General features: G+C 37.1%; 1 protein-coding gene across 1 annotated transcript in view; it reads left to right on the forward strand.

Annotated features, from left to right (window-relative positions):
• The first annotated feature begins 4,177 nt into the window (after window positions 1–4,177).
• HCN1 (hyperpolarization activated cyclic nucleotide gated potassium channel 1) overlaps window positions 4,178–20,098 on the forward strand; it is a 344,964-nt gene continuing 329,043 nt past the window's right edge. The window contains exon 1 of the mRNA XM_019736249.2: window positions 4,178–4,729. Within this exon, the coding sequence (XP_019591808.2) occupies window positions 4,323–4,729 (407 nt within the window). The 5' untranslated portion in view covers window positions 4,178–4,322. The remainder of the gene's footprint in view (window positions 4,730–20,098) is intronic.

Raw genomic sequence — 20,098 nt, forward strand, 5'->3', positions numbered from 1 at the left:
TTTAAAGTCATTATATCTTCTTGTTGTATTGAACCTTTTTATTAATATATAATATCCTTCTTTGTCTCATAACTTTTTGATTTAAAATTTATTTTTTCCAACATTAGTATAGTTACCCTTGCTCTCTTAGTTACTATTGTATGGAATATCTTTTTCCTTCCTTTCACTCTTAATCTAATTTTTCCATGTTTACTTTGTTTTGCATTTTCTAAACATTATTATTAATTATGCAGTTGATTCTTCTGCAGTTCATTCTTTAGGGTTTTCATGAAACTGAAAATACTACACATTGCAGACATGCTTGGTATGAGTATCTTGTTCTGACTTTAATAGCTCTAGTGTTTCACATTAAGCATGATATTGCTGGTTACTTTCCAGATAGATAATCGAGTTTGCCTGTGCACAAGACACAGAGGGCCTGTGAGCTTGCCTTGGGTGAACTGTAATTTTCACTGTTCCTTACTATAGACTTCAACACAGGCAGCTCCGACTTTATTTCCTTACGTGTGAAATATGTGTTTATCATATTCCTCTGTCCTACTAAGAGGACTGAAATGTTTCATGCTTTAAACCTTTAAGTTTCACTGAGAATTTTTCAGTAAGCTGTCAAATTTCAAGTTGCCCATCTATCTTTTTTTGTCTCATTTCACATGTGCTTGTGTCTGCTGCATGATTTTATTTTAGTTTCATATTAATCTTCTGCTGCTGTCTGCAATTTGATCTTAAGCAGAGTATTAAAGGGAACAAGATACTATTTAAAATATGCCTAATTCTTGTATGTACTGAACAGCATCCATTATAACTACTGTTGGGATATTTTCATGAAATAAATTCAAATTGATATTCTCTGATGAGTCCTCATAAATCAGGTTCCTCTGAAATACAAAGTACTTTATTTGACATCATGGACATCTAATGACACAGAGTCAAATATGATGATAGGCCTATTTCTAAGGCGACTGGGAAAAAAAAAAACCTAATTTAACTCAGTGGACTTCAATCTGAGATAATTTATTAATGAACAGACAGGGAAACATGCTAAGAAGACATTATCCTCAAAATTCAGGCCTGTCCTGGGACATGGTACACATGTGTCTGGAGTGGGTTAGAGAAAGGATAGGCTAATAGAGAAAAGGAAATAACAATAGGAAAGTAAAATTTAGGTCTGGGGCTGGAGAGTGGGAAGATAAAGAAGAGGAGAGCCTAAATTGTTCTTATCTATGGTTCTTACTTCTGCAATCCTGCTGAGCAAATAATCAGTTCCTCATTTTTTTGTTGGTCAAAAAAATTTTCTAATTCATTCAATGAGTTCAGAAATAGAATAGAACAATTAAACTATGAAATAAGTTAATCTGTTCTAACCACAGAAGCCTAGTAACATTATTAAGCCACATTTTAAAATATATTTGCTGATTCTGTCTTTCTCATTGTTTTCCATTCTCTTGTAGCTTTCAGTCTGTCCTAATTTTCTTGCAAGTTCTCTCTTTTTTTTCTAAGGAAGTTTTTCATTTAAGTTCCTATTCTAAATGACTTTAAATCAGTAATCTAAAAGTAAAGTGAAGAAACAACTTTTTTATTGCTGACTACTTTAATAAATGAATATAATAGAATCATTTTCAAAAATTTAAAAAATAATGTATTTTTTTAGAATTTGAATGTGTGAAAAGTGACCTAAAAGTTGTACCTGGAGCACCCAATGACTTGTAACCCTATGTAGCTATTTCTTTGTTGTATTTTGAAAACTTATTTTTCAGTAGTTCTATAATAGCAGGGGTGCCAAGAAAATGTATACATTTTAAGAGATGGTCAGCGTTGCTCAAGCAGTAGTTCGCCGTAATCAGAAATGTCTGGACACTGATGGTAACCACTCTGAGCACCTCTTGTGATTGCAGAAGCCAAGTGTGACTTATATTCATCTTTTGTTATCAGCATATATTATTACAATTTTAATAGTTTTATTTCTTTCTTATACTGTGTATACATTTTCTTTTTGGCACTGTCTGCATGTTCAGTATAGACACTGACACTGAGAAAAATTCTGACTAAAATAACTGCCTGGTCATGGTTAGGATTAAGTTGAAATGGAAGAAATGGAAGGATTGGCTACAAGAAAAGAGAAACTGACTTAAATGCAGCATAGCATTTTAGGTGGTATATTTTTAAATTATTATAAAATTTAAAATTTATGTTAAAATATACATTGTCATACTCATGACTGAAAATAGAGATATTGGAGAAGCAGGCAGAATGGGAGAAAGTAGGGAACATCTTCAGTCTGATAAAGAAAACTGCCTGAGTAATTGGGCCTTTCTTAAGGAGAACTACTCCAGGCAATGTTTGTTTTATCCAACTCTTTATCTTCCTTTGCCCTTGACACCGGCTATCTTCCTCTGATCTCTTGAATTTCCAAAGTCCTTACTTAGATCAGAGCACTGCATCCTTCATATTTCCCTATTTCTTACCATTGAAATTTGGCCACCTATCCTAATATCTTAGGGTTCCGGTTTTTGATTAGTTGGAAACAGATGGTGTCTGAGTCAGGACGGAGCTCACTGAAAGAGATTTAGCATGGGCTATGGTAAGTGGAATGGTAAGGAAAATCTTACAGAATGGGAACACATTTAGGCGTAATGGCTTCTTATTTCTGCATCTTTATACTTTTTTCTCTCTCTTCTGCGTCCTTCCACAGCCTCTGCTAACCCCTCACGAGGGTATCTAGTTGTCTTCCTTTGTTTTTATCCTTGGCTCTCCCTTTATTAATTGACTTCATCATTGTTCAATTTATCAGGAAAGCCCTTGATTGGTCTCACGCATTTTTTCATGGTAGGCCATTGGTTGCTAGCTTGTCATAGGAAGAGGTGCCCACTCCTCTTCCCCCAAAATGTGGCTATAGCTGACAGGAACCCATGAGATCAGGGACTCTTGGTGGGGCCTGATTTCCTTTGAAGAAACTGTGAACAGAAAGGCAATGCTTATATCTTGAACAAATGTTTTGGGGCATTTGGGAGTCTTGAAGCTAGCTCTTCAGATTCCAGGGCTGCCCTGCTGAGTGACTGGTGAGTTTGGCAGCACGTCTTGTTTCCTTTAGCTAATCCGGTGGGTTTGGGAGATATTGAGGGAATAAAAGAAATTTCTGAATGCTTTCCTCAGCATTAGTAGCACGCTGTAAATTGGAGAATATTTTCCCCCATCTGAAATGTTGATTACATTCTACCTCGATTCCAAGACATCTTGGCTTCCTAGAGAGGTGTAGGTGAACACTGACCAACACGCATGCCTCTCAGGGTATTTTCTTGATTACATAACTTATCTAAAAGATAGGTCAGCTCTGGCGAGGTCTCCCTAACACATTTTTCTCTAGTTTTGGTTGCAGGATGACCTGGTCGCATGTATGCTGATGTGAGTGGCCTTGGGAAGAAAGCAATCCTATCCCCTGCTTAAGGAGCTCTGAGAGAGTAAACAAGGATAAGTGTAAGGAGGTCAGTTGTCTCTGGGTGCAGAGCTTCATCAGCAAAGCTCCAAGCTGCTGATCACTCCGGGTCACCCAGACCTGGGAGCCTTTGCTGTGGGCCTCTCTCCTTTTAGCACACTCAAGCACACTGAACTTCCCTTCTACTTATGAAATTTATTATCCATTGTCAAATCTTACTTTCTTGGGTACTACTAGCTTTACACGTGAATTTTCTGCATGCAGAGCCAGCCTTCCTCTCTCCCTTTCTCCATCTGTAACATCATTCAAACAGGCGGTCAATACGACAATGTGTCAATAAGTTTCAGGATATTTGTTTCTTTTGACGGACATACATCCACCAGCTCAGTGTGTCTCGCTCTATCTCTCTGTCTCTCTCCTCTTTCGTACAAATATACACCGAGCCTCTCACATTATGTACAGATAAATGTCCTGCAGGACTCCCTAGTTCAATGTCAAGCTGGGCAGAAGTGGAGCAAGGGTGGAGGGCAAGCGTGAGGTATGCGGGCGGGCGGAGACCCTTTCCGGCCAGCAGAGGGCAGCCGAGGGGAGGTGCTGGCGCGCGAGGGCTGAGCGGAGCCTCGCCTCGCTCCAGCAGCCTCAGCCTCAGCACCAGCCGCGGCAGAGCCAGGAGCGCAGCCACTGAGGGCAGCGGCGGCGGCGGGAGCGAGGCGCGCAGCGAGGAGCGGCGCGGGCGGGAAGCAGCAGCCGCCGCCGCCGCCGCCGCCGCCGCGACGGGCAGCCGGGCTCGCGGGCAGCCGGCTCGGGCCCCTGTTCGCTCAGCTCCGTGTCCCCGGCGCCGGGCGGCCGGCGAGTCTGGAGCCCGCGCCGTCGCCGGCCGCGTCCTCCGGACATGGAAGGAGGCGGCAAGCCCAACTCCTCGTCCAACAGCCGGGACGATGGCAACAGCGTCTTCCCCGCCAAGGCGCCCGCGACGGGCACGGGGTCGGTCGTGGCCGAGAAGCGCCTGGGCACCCCGCCGGGGGGCGGCGGGGCCGGGACCAAGGAGCACGGCAACTCCGTGTGCTTCAAGGTGGACGGCGGCGGCGGCGGCGGCGAGGAGCCGGTCGGGGGCTTGGAGGACGCGGAGGGGCCCCGGCGGCAGTACGGTTTCATGCAGAGGCAGTTCACCTCCATGCTGCAGCCCGGGGTCAACAAATTCTCCCTTCGCATGTTTGGGAGCCAGAAGGCGGTGGAGAAGGAGCAGGAAAGGGTTAAAACTGCAGGCTTCTGGATTATCCACCCTTACAGTGATTTCAGGTGAGGACACTCAGTCGCCGCCCCACCCTTCTCTCCCGGCGCGCCCTCTAACACGCTTCCCAGCTCTGGGAGGGGGCGCCCGGGGATTCGGAGGGAGGGGGTGCCGGGCGGGCGGGGGTGGCGCCGCTGGCATCTTCTACTCGGGCTGAGCTGGCTTGACTCTTCTTCAACTAGTTTCCACCCAGAAGGGGATTGAATGATGAGTTCCTGTGGCCCGGGAAGCCCGGGGAGGCTCTCCCCCTTTGTCTCGTGAACTTTGGGGACAGATCGGACAAGAAGGCCATTGTGACCCCTGGATAGGAGGATGCTAAATTGTGCCAGGGAAACTTTTACTTTGGAGGTGAGAGTGTAAGGAAGCGGCCAAAAGTCGTCTTGAGGGTGCCACCCTTCCTCGTGCTGCTCCCCCAAGAAGTGGGTTCCTCCCCAAAGGGAAAAAGTCGCTCCTGGGGTTGAGGAGAGGTTAGGACAACCGGAGACAGTCACTCACAGGTCCTAGCTGTTCCAGCCGCCCTCATCCCTGGGGAGGGTTAATCTGTTTTTTATCGGTTTACAGGCACTGGGTATCCTCAGTGCATTTCTTCAGCATAGTAGCTGGCAGGCTGAGGAAGGATAATTTGCGCTTGGATAGTCCCTGACTTGAGATTTCAGTGGAGCTGGCGCTGCCAGATTGGACAAGAGCGTGACAGGAAGCGTCGAGTTCCTGAAACAGAGACAGGGAGCGTTTCCAGAGCCCCCTTCCTGAAACGGAGAGACACCCTTTCTTGACCTTGACTACAAGTCTATTTCAGAAATCTCTCCCGTTTTCCAGCTCGGGAAGAAGGCTAGGAGAGCTGTCAGCTGTCAGGGAAACTGCTTCAGAGACTTAAGACGTTTCCTGATCTTGTTTGTCGCTCAAGTATTTCTTCGGTTATAAGCATGTTTAGAGATTATCAAATGAAGGTCGTTAAGTAGATTCCCCTTGTTAGGTGTGCACACGCAGCAGCCGAGTTATATTAGCTCCTGAAGAAGGTTGGGCTTTCCATTTAAAATAACTAGGAACTCAGGGTGGCGTTAGTTATGTTTGTTTGTTTCTTTGTTTATTTATTTATTTAACTGAACTCTTTCGAAAAAGAATCAGCGAAAGGAGGATTTGTGCAAACTAAGCAGTTTTAATAGGCCTCTATTAAGCAGCAAACAAGTATAGTAATAAAAAGCAGATTACTTTGAGTTATGTTTAGAAACTAAGGGAAATTGTCATCCATTCCAAGCCTTAATGGGAGCTGTCCACAGTGCTGAATGACATTAACTGTGGAAACCCGTACTCCTGCCACACAAAGCCTTGGGGTTACTGTCTTCACCTTCTCTGAGATGTATATACTGTCTCAGAAATCAGTAGGCTCTATTATTTATGCTAGAGTGAATGAATTTTAGGAAGTGTATAATTTTAAGGTTCTTATTTGCAAAACCACATAGCAAAGTCCAAAGGAGGACTAATGAAACCTACTGACATTTGTATAGTCAATAGAAAATTAAGAATTTGACTTTGAATGTTAAAAGGATCTACTAAATAATCAAACATATTTCCTCCACTTGGAAGATGCTTAGAGAAACAAACTGATAAATGACCTTCTTCCAAGATATATAATATTGTCATGCTTGTAAGAATTTTAAAGGTTGAAATTAAGTATAGAATACTATCTTTCTCTGAATCCTCAATGGAAATATGTTGCAACACTTATTACAATTTTTTCATGAAAAAACTTTATAAGACAACAGCCTTCAGTATTAATAACAAAAATAAGCATGGTCTTTTTAGAAATATATTTAGTTTTGCAAATAGAATGTTAAACTTGAATCTCACACTCAATTAAGTGATTACATATAATACTTTTATTTTTTAATAATGTGATAAGACCGCACTTTTCAAAATGGTATCATATATCTAATAATTAAACTTTTACCACCTACTGGATGAAAACATAGGGTCACCTTTCAGGAATTGGAATAGTGTGCCAAAATATTTTGAATGAATTAATGAAAGTCATAAATTAGAGGTTTTCCACATTTTCCCAAGTAAGTCTTATGAGACAAAATATCTCTTTATAGATGTAAAGGCAACAAAAATGTTACTAAACAAAGGAAGAAATTAAAATAGGATAATGGTTCAATTTTGTCATGCATTTGAAAGAAATGAGAGATGATTAAATAGTGAACTAATACTGTAAGCAAATTCCAGTGTGAAGTAGTTTGGAATGTTTGAATAATTGCATAATTGCAGAAAGAAAATGACAGACATAAATTAAACATTATTATTTAGATTTCTAACGGAGATATCTGAAAAAATAGATTTAAAAATCATACTGACAGTATGTCTAAAACAACACACTAAGGAAGTAATCATATACTTATTTGCTTATGGAAGACATGTGCATCTTATTATTTCATTAATGTTTTTATATGATCTCAATACCAATATAAGATTTCTCAAAACCTACTAACATAAGGAAAATGTAATGTAAAAGCAAAAAAAGAAAGACCAAATTCTGACAGTATTTTTTTTTTTTTCTGAAGGAAAAGCAATGTGTGAGTAATCTTTAACACAGTAGAGATGTTCTGGTCATGATCTGTTCACCTCAAGTCTCTTCCTGAAGAAGGCACTTTAAGGGAGATGTTTTGCTGATTCCTACAATGCCAAACTATGTTCAGTAATTTAGCTACTGAGAAAGTGACACCTAAGAAAACATTTCCATGGATGGAGATATTGGCGATAAAGATCCCCAAAGGGTTTTTTTCCTTGACACTTGCACGAGCCTTTGCATGGCCAGGCCAAGTTACTGGGTCTGTTCTGTGGTCAGCCCACACTGCTGATTGTAGCATGCGCCTGCTTCTCCAGGGCATGTCAGGACATTAACACTGAGGCTAATGATCTAGTTAGTATCCCTGCTCAGGATGATTTCTATGGCAGGTTCCTTCCCACTTCCCTCAGGCTGCACTGCACGGCTGGGCTGTGCGCCCACTGTGACTCCTGAAGAGCTAGCTAGGCGCCTCTCACCCCAGAGGCCCGAGAGTGCTACCGCCCTGTCTGGCAGGTAGTTTTCTCTACCTCTGGTCTAAGTAGGGAAGAGGTGCTGTATTTCCCTTCTTTCTCAGGAAAGGATGATGTTAGAAACCTTCAGGGACTAGAGAGTCAAATACTGTCCATACTGTTAGAAAAACTGGGTGGAACCTAGAGAGTTTAGTTAAAAAAATCTTAAGGTTTTGTTTATACCATGGTCTCTGAGCACCCAAACTACGGAAAATACAGTTGCTTAAAAAAGAAAATTATACTGCGGAGTGATGATATGGTCTCAGTCTTACTGAGTTTCGTGTGAATAACACATACACAAACATATTTAATTTGGAGGTTAAATATGATTTTTGTTTGAGATTACTAACAGTGACTGTATATTTGTTTAGCTTAAATTATTTAATAAAAAAAGTGACACTGGCCAAGTACTGTGCTTTCACAGCCAATCTGTCATTATGATACAAACATTCAAATGGATTGAAAGAATATTTAGAGTACTTTGTGGATGGTTTCTATTATGTGAGTAATTTACCTTAGGATAATTTATCACCAGACTATTTGCCATTTTGGGGATTCTGATATTATTTTGTTGGATCACCCTGACATAAGGGCTCTTTTAAAAATAATGCTTTGATTCCGTATATATATTGCCTGCCAACATCTTACCTGTTTGGTAAGGGAGGAAGCGATCTATCTTGACTTGTTATTTCTTCCACTGCTCTTCATCCATTAGTCTGAATAACTGTGTGAAAAGCTTATTGTGTCATAAGGTACACAAGGACCCTAGAGACCTGGACTCACTTCCTGAAGAAGTAACTTTCTGGGCTTCCATCTCTGCCTGGTGTTGCATCCATAACTGCACTGAGGTCAGAGGTCACCGATGTGTTCATTAGTGAAGAGGGCTTTACCCACATTACACAGTTAGTCAGAGAGAGACGTTTTGTTTCCGGGAGCTTCTCCCAAGGAAACAATTCAACCCTCTGGGGCTTAAGGACTAATTAGCCTACTGTTATGTTATCTTTGTGCTTAGTGTGCTCTGTGTTCTCCCAACAATGCTCCTTTTCTTTGCTTTCCATGTCAACACAGCCAAAATTAACCAGGAGAATTTGTTTTTTCTCTGTTAGGTGAATCTTTTTATGTTTTATAAATTCAGTTGAGTTTTTCTTCATGACTTTAGCAACTGTTAGGCTCAAAGTGAAATCATTGGAAAGCGTTGGAGGTATGAATTTTTTCAGTTACTTTTTCTTAGTAGACATATAAGTTATGAAACTTTGTTTTATTAAATGTTTCACTATTTAAGAGCATTGGTGATACTATAGTGATATGCTATTAATCTATTGCGAGATGTTTTTCTTGCTTTTTCTGAGTAACTTTCCCTTTAAACCTACTTTTGGTGACTTGGTATAACTTGAGAGTCATTGGGCAGATGCACTTTTACCAATTCACATTTCATTGTGTAGACTTGTATTTATGGACTTGAATCTTGATTAATGAATTTTAAATGCATTGGAATGATTATCATAGGCTCATTTAACAAAACTTAGTTCAACTATACCTGCTTGATCAAAAATCAGAAACCCAAACGTTACCAACACCAAAAAGCAACTTAAATAGATTTTGTAATTCTGCATTGTTCCACTCAATGATGTCCCAAGTCCCTCAGTGATGTCCCTCAGTCCTAAAGTGAGTGCAAGGCAAGCAAAATGTATCTTGCCATTCTGAGTGTAATTCTTGTTTCTAGCAGATAGTTCACATTATTAGAGAAAAAAATGGGGCTTAGGATGAGGACTTCTTTGCAACAACTACAATACAAATTATGGCCGACCATTAGCATTACGTGAGGAGTACTGAGCATTGTCAGGGTCTGTGACAAATTTTCACTTTATCATTTGTGTAATGAAGTAGCAAACTATGAATTAGGTGATATGTATTTTAGCAGCAGAGGTAGTGGTAATGAAGAAAAAAATCTGCATGCACTAGGAAAAAGACTATTTTAACTTACGTTAAGTACTTCTAAAAATAATTTCCTTTGTGAAGGCATCTTGATATACAACTTATACCATTATTTTTCCAGAAAAACATTCAGGAGAAAATGGTGATGCTCCCTGCTGCATCCTGGAATTTTCTGTTTTCACAAAATAAATCCCCCCCCCCACCCCTGCTCTCTCCCTCTCTCATGCGTGCTCTCACTCACTCTCTCGCTGTCTGCCGTCTCACTCTCTGTTATGCATATGTAACATAAACTTATGGGACATCTGTATATGAATATGTGCACGTAAACATATAGGTTGATCTTGATCACTTTTGAGTTGAGAATTTATCAGACAAATTTCACCAAACTTTGATTTCATGACCCTTTTCAAGTTTATTAGTTAATTCCCCTATAATGTTCTTCAACTGTTTCACTTAATAGCTGACCACTCATTTAAAACAAAATAGCAATATTATACATGTCTAGGATTTACAATTTGACAATCTTATTTTCATAGACGTGGTTTTATTTCCAAGACATTAGCTACAGAAGTAAGTCTAATTAGACACACAAAGTTAGCAGCTATATACAAATTTTGTATGTTCATGTTCATTTCCAATATTTCAGTATTATAAATAGTGCTGCAGCAGACATCTTTGTGCATTGCTCTTCGTTATATTCGGGGCAGAATTCAGGGAATGGAATTACTGCCTATGAACATTTTAGAGATTTGTACATATGGATTTTATCAGTTAATACTGCCACCAGTTGAGCACTTCTTAAAACTATACTTGTAATATTGGTTCACCAATGTCGATTCTCCTTTTTATATATGCACAGGCAGTTTTAGGGCAGAAAGTCAAAATTGTCCTCCATTTATTCATCATAGAGTGGCAAGAGTGATCATAAAAGGCAAATAATGTTAACATTCTGCTTACAACCCTTTAGAGTTTTCCCATTAGTTTTAGAATACGTTTGACCAACCTTCCATGACCTACAAGATCTTGCATCATTTCCACTATCTGTGCAACCTCATCACATACCACTCACTCCCTCACTGGTTTCCAGCCACCTGGCTAAATTTTCAGCTCCTAGAACAAGCTGAGCTCTCTCCTGCCAAAGACACTTTGTGATGTTTAACCCCACTGCCTGAAATTCTATTTTCACTTCATCATTCTGCATCATAGCTAGTTTCTCCTTGTCATTTGATTTTTGGTTTAACATTGTGACCACCCTCAACACCTTCCCCTCTATTTCATTTTCTATCTGGGCCTCTTGTTTCATTAGAATTTATAATTATGTTGTATGTTTGTCCTTCCACTAGAATTTAACCTCTGGGACCTCCTCAGTATCATTCAATTTTATGTTCCTAATGCCATAAAAATGTACATAGTAGACTTTTTTCCTGCTCAGCTTTTTTGTTTCAACTTAGTGAATCTTTGCATTAGATGCTTTAGTTTTTAACAGATTTTTTGGGATATAAGTCACATACCATACAACTCATTCACTTAACATATGTGATTGAATGTTTTCTAGTATGTTGAAAGAGGAGCGCAACCATTACCACAATCAATTTTAGAAAATTATATCACTCCAAGAAGGAATCCCATATCCATTAGCACTCATTTCTGTCTTCCTCCTCTCCTGTCCCCAGAGCTCTCAGCAACCACTAATCTACTTTCTGTCTCTATAAGTTGTTTTTTTTTTTCTTTTCTAATTCTAGACATTTCATATTAGTGGAATCACACAACATGTAGTTTTTTTTGTTATTGACTTCTTTCACTTAGCATAATGTTTTCAAGTTTCATCCACGTTGTGGCATGATTCATACTTAATTCCTTTTTTCGTTTCTGAATACTATTCAATTGTATAGTTATATCAGCTTTTATCTATTTATTCATCAGTTGACGGAAATCTGGATTGTTTTTCCCTTTTGGCCACTATGAATGCTGTTCATATGAACATTCTTGTACATTTTTGTGGTGTGCGGAGATATGTTTTCATTTTAGAAGTGAAAGTGCTGGGTCAACATAACAGACTTTTAATAAATATTATTGAATTAAAGGACAAAGAATTAATCTCCAACCAGGGAGTGTACACATTTAATCTTAGTATTAATAAATCCAGGTAAAGAAAGCTTTTTTCCCCCCTGCGGTAATACCTGGCATGCCCTCCCCACTGTCACCTGCAAGTACATGTCCCAACTATTACATTTCCCTGCCCAATATACAGATGACTAAATGAAATTGCAGGAAGGTTAAGCAGCATGAACACAGTGACATAGATAGAATGTGAGAACTGGGCCAGGAATTCAGCCCTTCTGAATCTTAATTCTGACACTCCAGCTCTTTTACTTAAGATCAAATAAGGCTGCTGGTATAAGTAATTCTCCAAACCTGCAGAAAAACATGGTGGAATAAACCTAATCATTTATTCTTTCTCCCTGTTGAAATCATTTCAAAATAATATGAAAAAAACGCAGATCTGTAGACAAATAAAAGAGAGGAAGCAGAGAACAAGAGATCTCAGAAACATTTTGAAAAAATAGAAAGCTAATGGAGAAATTATTCTACTTCCCAAATTCTGCACCATTGAACCCCAGAAGTATTCAGGATATGAAGATTCTAGTTAAGAAGTAGTTTCCAGGACAGCTAGGCTGAAACCAGGAGGCTTAAATAAAGGTCTTAGTGAATACAGAACTCTTAGTTGTAACATTAGAATGCTTTGAGTCAGGTCAATTCTACTCAGGCAGAAAACTAGAGAAAAATACATCCAGTGGGAGACATTTCAAAGTCTTCCAGTAAAAATTCTTATTTATTACCTAATGACTTTGCAAAAAGCCTCACAAATTTACGTAGAAACTGTAATTATATTTCAGTATTCCATTGTCTAATATGATCTGAAAGCAAAAGATTATGCAAATTTTGAGAAAAGTCTTCGTCATAAAGGGAAAGCCTAATCAAACAGCAAAAGAAAATCCAGAGAACTGACAGGCATTTGGGATAAGTAGAAATTGCATTATTAAAAATACTCTATAAGCGATATCTTCAGGGAGATATTTTATCTGTATGATAAGAATAATATGCTATGAAAAGAGTACCCAGAGAATAAAAACGAGCACTTGGATGTAATAAGTTGGCACGTAAAGTCTAAGGAATCTTTCATAATTAGGGAAAAAAGAGTACAGAAAATATAAGCCAAATAAAGCATGTCTCATAAGGTCACAATCTATAAAAGGAGTTCCAGAATGAGAGAAAAAGTGTGAAAATGGGCATATGGAATTAAAAGAGACATTTTAAACAATATTTTCCAGATAGCAAGGAGTGAAATGTCTTTTCTGAGAAGCTCAGAGTGCTCAGCACTATGAACGTAAAAGACCCCACCAAAGGTCATCACACAGAAGATTGAGGAGTCCACTGAATCAGAAAAAAATACAAAAACTTTCCAAAGTTACATATCAAGAAGTGGGAAAAGTACTCTAAGCTAAATGCAGTATAACAAAGTCTACAAAATTCAGAGAAAAAGTGATTTCTAAAAGAATGAATACCCTGCTATTCATTATATGAAGATTAAATAAAGACATTCAGATTTCTAATCTTAAGTGCCCATGTATTTTTTCTTAGAAAGTTACTGGATGATGTGCTCCAGCAAAACAAAGAATTACATCAAATAACATGAAAACATAGAATAAATGATATGGGATCTAACACAGAGGAACCTTGAAAGAAAATCCCAGGAGTACTCCAGAGTAGCTGGCCTTGAAGGAAACCAATCTAGACAGGAGCTGGAAAGCAGAGGGCTCTGGATAAAGGCCTTCCGGGGGGTGGTGGTTTGGGGCTGGGGAAGACAAATATTAACATTTGAAAAGTTCTTTAATAGATGTTCCAGAGATCATTTGGAATAAAATATCTTTGACTTTCATATAAATACCTATAGGGTACATTGAATACAAGCAAATAAAACAAGAGACCTTTATCAATTCCAGAATTATGTGAAGGTCTATAAAAAGAGGGGAAAACTCACAGTGTTGCTTTGCTTAGCTCAGCAGTGAATAACACGTACCTGGTCATAATAATGTAAACGAAGTGTACTGGTTTAAGCAAAGCTGTTGGCCCAGTTATTCTGGGAGGGCAAGACAAAGGTAAGTGAAGATTGGGTGTTGTAAGAAAGCTAAATCCTCATCTGCCATAATTGGAAATCAGTGGGGTTTAAAGTTGATTTATCAACTTTTTGAAATATGAATTAAATGTCAAAAGCAAGGTTTAGGGTCCGTGAATTAGGGAAATAAGAGTGAAAGGAATGGGGCAGGGCTTACATTTCTTTCTAATCCTTTAATATGATTTTACTTTTTAAAAAAAGACTATAGATACATGTTGCGGTAACCTATAGTTTTGCTAGAACACAGACCCTGGAGCCAGGGCCTTTGGGTTAGAATCCCCACTCTGCCACATTAGTATCTTGGCCTCAGTTTCCAAACTTTTTGAAAATATTTCTTCATTTTCCTCCATAAAAGAGTGTCAGATTTCTGGGAAGATACGTATTTTATATTTATATTGTAAATACATAGGGTCTGGATATGTAGTGCTTAGAAATTATTCTCTGCACTTAATGCTGTTTGTTACCTATTATTATGAAAGTCATTTTGAACTAGAATTAGGGAGTGTGAACTCTTTGAGAAAGGCAAATACTCTCCACATACACACTTGACAATTTTCAGAGCTTCTTAAGCGCATGTGTCTGTGAAGGCCATGTAAGTGATAGACTGTTCTGTTTTCTTTTTTTATCTTCGTGGAGGTCCGAGCCACAGAAGCCCCTGATGTGCAATGGTGGTTTCTGTGTGTGCTCGGTGAAATAGCACTCATGAGGCCATTAGCACTGAAAACTTCTAATACATACTCCATCTGCAAAATTTTCCAGATATACCAGTTTTATCTTCTAAGTTGGTATCTTCTAAGCTACAGTATTAGACATTTAGAAATATCTTTTAGGGAAAATTTTGATGGCATTGAGTTGCATGTACTCATTTCTGTTAACTTTTATTTACATCAGAAAACAGCATAGTTGGACCATTTGGGATCTTATTTCAAATCAGTGAAATGTTATATATGAACCAAATATGATGACTCATAACTTGCTAAATTCTTCCGTTTTCTTTTTTGTGTCAAATTTAATAGTAATGAAAGATGGTTATTTAGCAATGTTGCAAACTTTAAGCGATGACTTTAAAATCTTTTTTATAGCATTTTAGAGCAGATATCACTTAACCTTCTGCCCTTGCAGAATGTTAGCCTTTTTTAAAAAGAGAATATACCTTATTAAAAGTTACACAATTATAGCTATTTGAGAGACTTGAGTAGAGGCTGAGAAAATGAATATTGAAAGTTATATGAGTATTACTAGTAGGGAAACTGAGTATTATTTTTTTCTGTAGGAGAGTCATTCATTGTTTAAATAATTATTTTTTAAAAGAGTCTTTATTCGGAGCAGAAAGTTTGGTATTTGCCTTGAATAATCATGTAAGTAATTATGATGAAGCTTAGAGACAGATGTGTCGGGGATTTAGATTTTTAAAATATATGTATATAAAATAGCAGAAATATATTAAAAGCACCTAGTTATTTCTGTATATGTATTAAATAATATAAATAACCCCAGAATTCTATTAGCTGTAACTATTGATTATATTAATCATTCATGACCATCCATTTACGTTGGCTTAGCCTTCCAGGCTGATGAACTACTTTAAGAATCAAATGAAGTCTGTGTACCCTTTACCCTAGTAAAGTGCACCTACTAACAATACTTTGTCTGTGATTTCAAAAGCTTTGTGGTTCCCTACAAGCACATTTATTTTTGGACCCCAAGTTAAAAATTTCTGAGCTATCTAATATATTTACATAGAAATATGATACTAAAAACAATGTATGGACGATACAGGGAGACAGAGTTTTGCTTGGGTAAGCCATTTAAAATTTAAGAGCTGTAGCTACAAAGACTCACCTTGAGAGGGGGAGAGCTCCATGTCAACCAAGTAGTTGAGTCTTGAGCCTACATACCGGGTCAGCAGGGACTGAATAGAGGTTTGTTATGGGTGGGTCAGTCAATGCAATAAAGCACAAAATTATAGTGAGAAGTAAATTGGGATGAGAGGAAACTAAATTGTTTTTTGCAGATGATGTTTACCTGCCTAAAAAGCTGAATGAACCACCTGAGAAATGATAACATTAACTGTAAAGTTCAGTAAGGTGACTTATTATAAGATAAATATACTAAAATATATCAGTATCTTTCCTACATATTAGCAACTGTACTTGAGGCTATATAATAGAAAAAACGTCACTGAATACAAAAACCAAAAATAAAAACTATATACCCAAATTTGAAATTTAAAAATTTCAAATCAATATAAAAAAGTTTATAAAAATAAATAGTATTATTTAACTAAAATAATTGAGTAAAATCTATTCTTAGAGTTTGCAAAAAATTAAATCCAAACAGGTATAAATTTATAAAAGGTAAAAATAACTGAAATCAGTGTTCCTAGAAAAATATTAGTGAATTACTTAATAATGTCATTCTGGGGGAGAGCTTTCCAATATATCACTCCAAAGAGAGTATTGCAAACTTTCTAAAGATCACTTTGACCCTATACAGAAAGTTCTTGAAATTGTATAGGGTAGTAAATTATCTTACAAAAAAATGACATGTTTGCAAATACATGGATACAGGATGATCCCTATAACATTTTTCATAATAAAAGGAAATTATAAACCCACAAAACCTGAGTAAAATTTCAACCCTGTCCTAAATCCTTGCTTATCAGTTATTCCTCTTATCTCTGCCCTTCCTTTTCTCCATAGAACTTATCACCATGTACTATACTAAATGTTTCGTTTGTCTAATTTTCTTATCTCCCCTCATCTATAATGTAAACTTCACTTAGGGTGAGGTGTTTTATTGTTTGTTTGTTTGTTTGTTTGTTTTCTTTTTTTTTTTTTTTTTAACCACTGTAGTCCAAGGGCTAGACATGTGCTTGGCACAAAGTAGGCACTCAATAATATAAATGAATGAAGAAATGTTGACAACATTATGCTTCATCTTGGTTTTTATACACAATTTCCAACAACCAGATGGGCTTTTTCCCTATATTTCTTACAAAAAACTGAATATTTTAATTTAGTGTAGATAGCCTAATCTAATACATAGAAACATGTATTTAGAAATAAGATTTGAAGACATTTAAAATAATATGCATACATACTTGTGTTATTTCTGTTTACTATAATGCTTGTTTTTAATGTAGTTTTTAAAATAATTTGGGATTATATATTGTGTATATCTTGGGATGGCTCTTGTTTACAGTCCTATAAAAGCTATTTAAATGTCATTGCCTTTGGAATCAGTGCTATCTTCAAAATAGAGTTTAAAATATATATCTCTTTGGGCAATGACATTTAAGAAGGAATGACATTACTTCCTTACAGATATAATTTTTTGTTTGTTTTTAGCCAAATTGTACTGCTTGGTATTATACCTCATAGAGGTCTAATTTATAAAGTATTGAGTCAGTGTTTTGAAAGGGGATTAATTTTTATTTATTAATTATGTGATGAGTAGGTTCTTTTATTGTGTTCACCAAACTTAAAAAAAAAAATTCCAACCAAAAGCTTTTCTGAGTAAATACTATTAAATTGGTCCTTGTATTAAGTTAATGGAAAAGACATCATAGATCTTGATACAAGAAAATTGAAGTTGACATAAATTTTGAAAGAAAAGGGGACTTGAGTCTGAGAAGATAGTGGTAGCTTAATTTTTGCACATGAAAAACAGAATGAATAAATAGCAAAACCAAAAATACCTGTACAATGTCTACAATAAAATTATTTCCATGAATCTAGCAGGTGGGACAAACCTACAAAAACTGCCAGACCTGTGGTTTTGAACCTCCATGTAGTTTGAAGGAAGGAAGTATAGGAAGCAAGGTCATCTGAGAACAGGTGGACCTCCCACATAACCAACAGGTATTTGGGAAGAGCAGTGGAAATTGGCATGGGATTCACATACCTCAATAGCAAGAGGCCTGCAGTAATTTGAAGAGAAATGGCTGATGCCAGGTCTACGGCAGTAATACATAGATAACATCTCTTAAAATGTGTATACATTTTTTTGGCACCCTCTGTATGTAAGGGGCCTAGAGAAACTTGACTTACCAGATTAGTGAAGAAGTTATCAAAGACTACCAGGGTAATATAAAAAAGACTCAGGAGCCAGAGTGAAAAAGCCAAGATGGGCTTCAAGAAGGATAAACATTGCAATGAATTCAAACTCATCAGATGCTTAAATTTGAGTTCATAATGATATAAAAATGGTTACCCACTAAAACTCAAAAGGATCCAGTTCATTTCCTTGAATCCTTGGTAACTAAAAGGAAAGAATCCAGTATTTGTCCTGCTTTTCCTATATTATCTGAAACAATGTGTAACCAAATAGTAGAAGAAGAGGAGTGTCCTGATAAAATTATTAAGCTAATACATGAAAAGATAATGATATAATTAGAAAATCATGATTTTACCTCCCCTGTTCAATTAATGCATCTAGATGTTGAGCATCAAATGGCCACTAGTAACAAAAAAGGGCAAAAACAAATGTTGCATCTTTCAGGTTAAAAGAACACAAATTGCTTATAGGTTTGCCAAGGGGTTGGAATGTGAATCTAATCATGCGTCTGGTTCCAGGTAACAAACTGCAGGAAATATTATACAAAGGATGGAAGAACATACTGAACTTGCCCCTTGAGCATGTAATCAGCAAAATCCAGTTTTAGAGAACTGATGGGCCTACCACCCAGGCCCTTCAACACATAAACAGTAAGGAAAAGAATGGGATGGAGGGGAATTTGTAGGTTAAGAGACACTCAATAGAAATTGAATATGGAGGTTTGGGGCAGACCAGACTATACAATCTAGGAATGCACAATTGTGATGAAACTGTAAAGAAATTCAACGAATCAACTACTATGAAAGTTAGCATAGCTGTTATTTTTTGGGTGGGAGGGGACGGTGGTTGGGTCTATGCACATGGACAGGCTCCTTGGGTGGGTGGCACAGTTCTATTTCTTGACTGGGTAGTCCTTTCAGGGGTGTTTGACATAATAAACCACTTCTTTCCAGGGTTTCCGTATTTGCATTATTTTACCATATAAAGTAAGAGAAAAAAAGGGAGAAAAAAAAGAGGTCTTAATTTTAAATAAGAAAGTATAGGCTATGATGAAAAAGAAGTACAATATTACTATTTATCTCCGTTACTCACAAATCTGATCTGTGTTTGCAACAAAACCCTAATAATGCTAAGGCAAAGGAATGTAATGCAACTTTAGGGTGGGGAAATCAACCAGACATCATCTTAGAAAAGTCAGAACCTTAACTTTTAACTGGATTTCAGGAGATGTTTAAGCTCTATAATGCTAATCTGTAAAATTTGAAAAAATATCTTTCCCCTTAAGAATGTTGTGACAATAAAATAATATGTGAAAGATGTCTGACATATAGCTAATATTTAACAAATATCAAATTCCTTTTTCACTTTCTTTTTGTATTCCTGTTAATGATTAATATATAAGTATAAATAAAGAAATAATAGCAGCTTATCTAAAAGACATGGGATTATACACATTAATTTACTCACCCAGTAATATTTATTGAGTGCTGAGTATATTTTCAGGGACTATTAGGTGCTTTAGAGACAAAAAAAACCCCAAACCAAGTTATAGCCTTTCAATGGCTTTTTGTCTAGTAAAGAAGACAGGTACATAAGGAAAAGGAAGGAAAGAATGCCAACAGGGAAATTGTACAAAATGATATAGCACTAGAGAAAATCATGATTCATTAATTCTATAATATTTAATCATCAGTGAAATTTTATATATTTTTTTTACCATTTCTCAGATTTTTTTAAACAATCACAAATAATACTTTTGCATGTAATTTTGTTTTGAAAAAATATGCTGGGGTAAAATTATCTCAGAATTCTAATATTTAAATCTTTATTAGTCTACTGGTAGACTGCTGTGATTCCAGAAAGCAAAAAATTATTTTCAGGCTTGTTTTAAAAGTCAGTCGAGTTGAGAATTATTTCAGAACTGTGTGCTTAAAGAAAGAAAAAAATCCGTTGGAAAATAGCAAAGGAATTTGCTTATTGACTGAAATATGGACTGCCTCTAGATACTGTATCTCTTTCTCATGTAAAATGAAGCTAATTCATATTCCTTCTGTATCAACAAATCATGTTGAAAAGAGAGAGAAAAGCTCTTAACCTACTTTTCTATCTTCAATTTTTAACTTGATCATGCTTG

The sequence above is a fragment of the Rhinolophus sinicus genome, linkage group LG03 (assembly GCF_036562045.2).
Source record: "Rhinolophus sinicus isolate RSC01 linkage group LG03, ASM3656204v1, whole genome shotgun sequence".
Classification (NCBI taxonomy): Eukaryota; Metazoa; Chordata; class Mammalia; order Chiroptera; family Rhinolophidae; genus Rhinolophus; species Rhinolophus sinicus.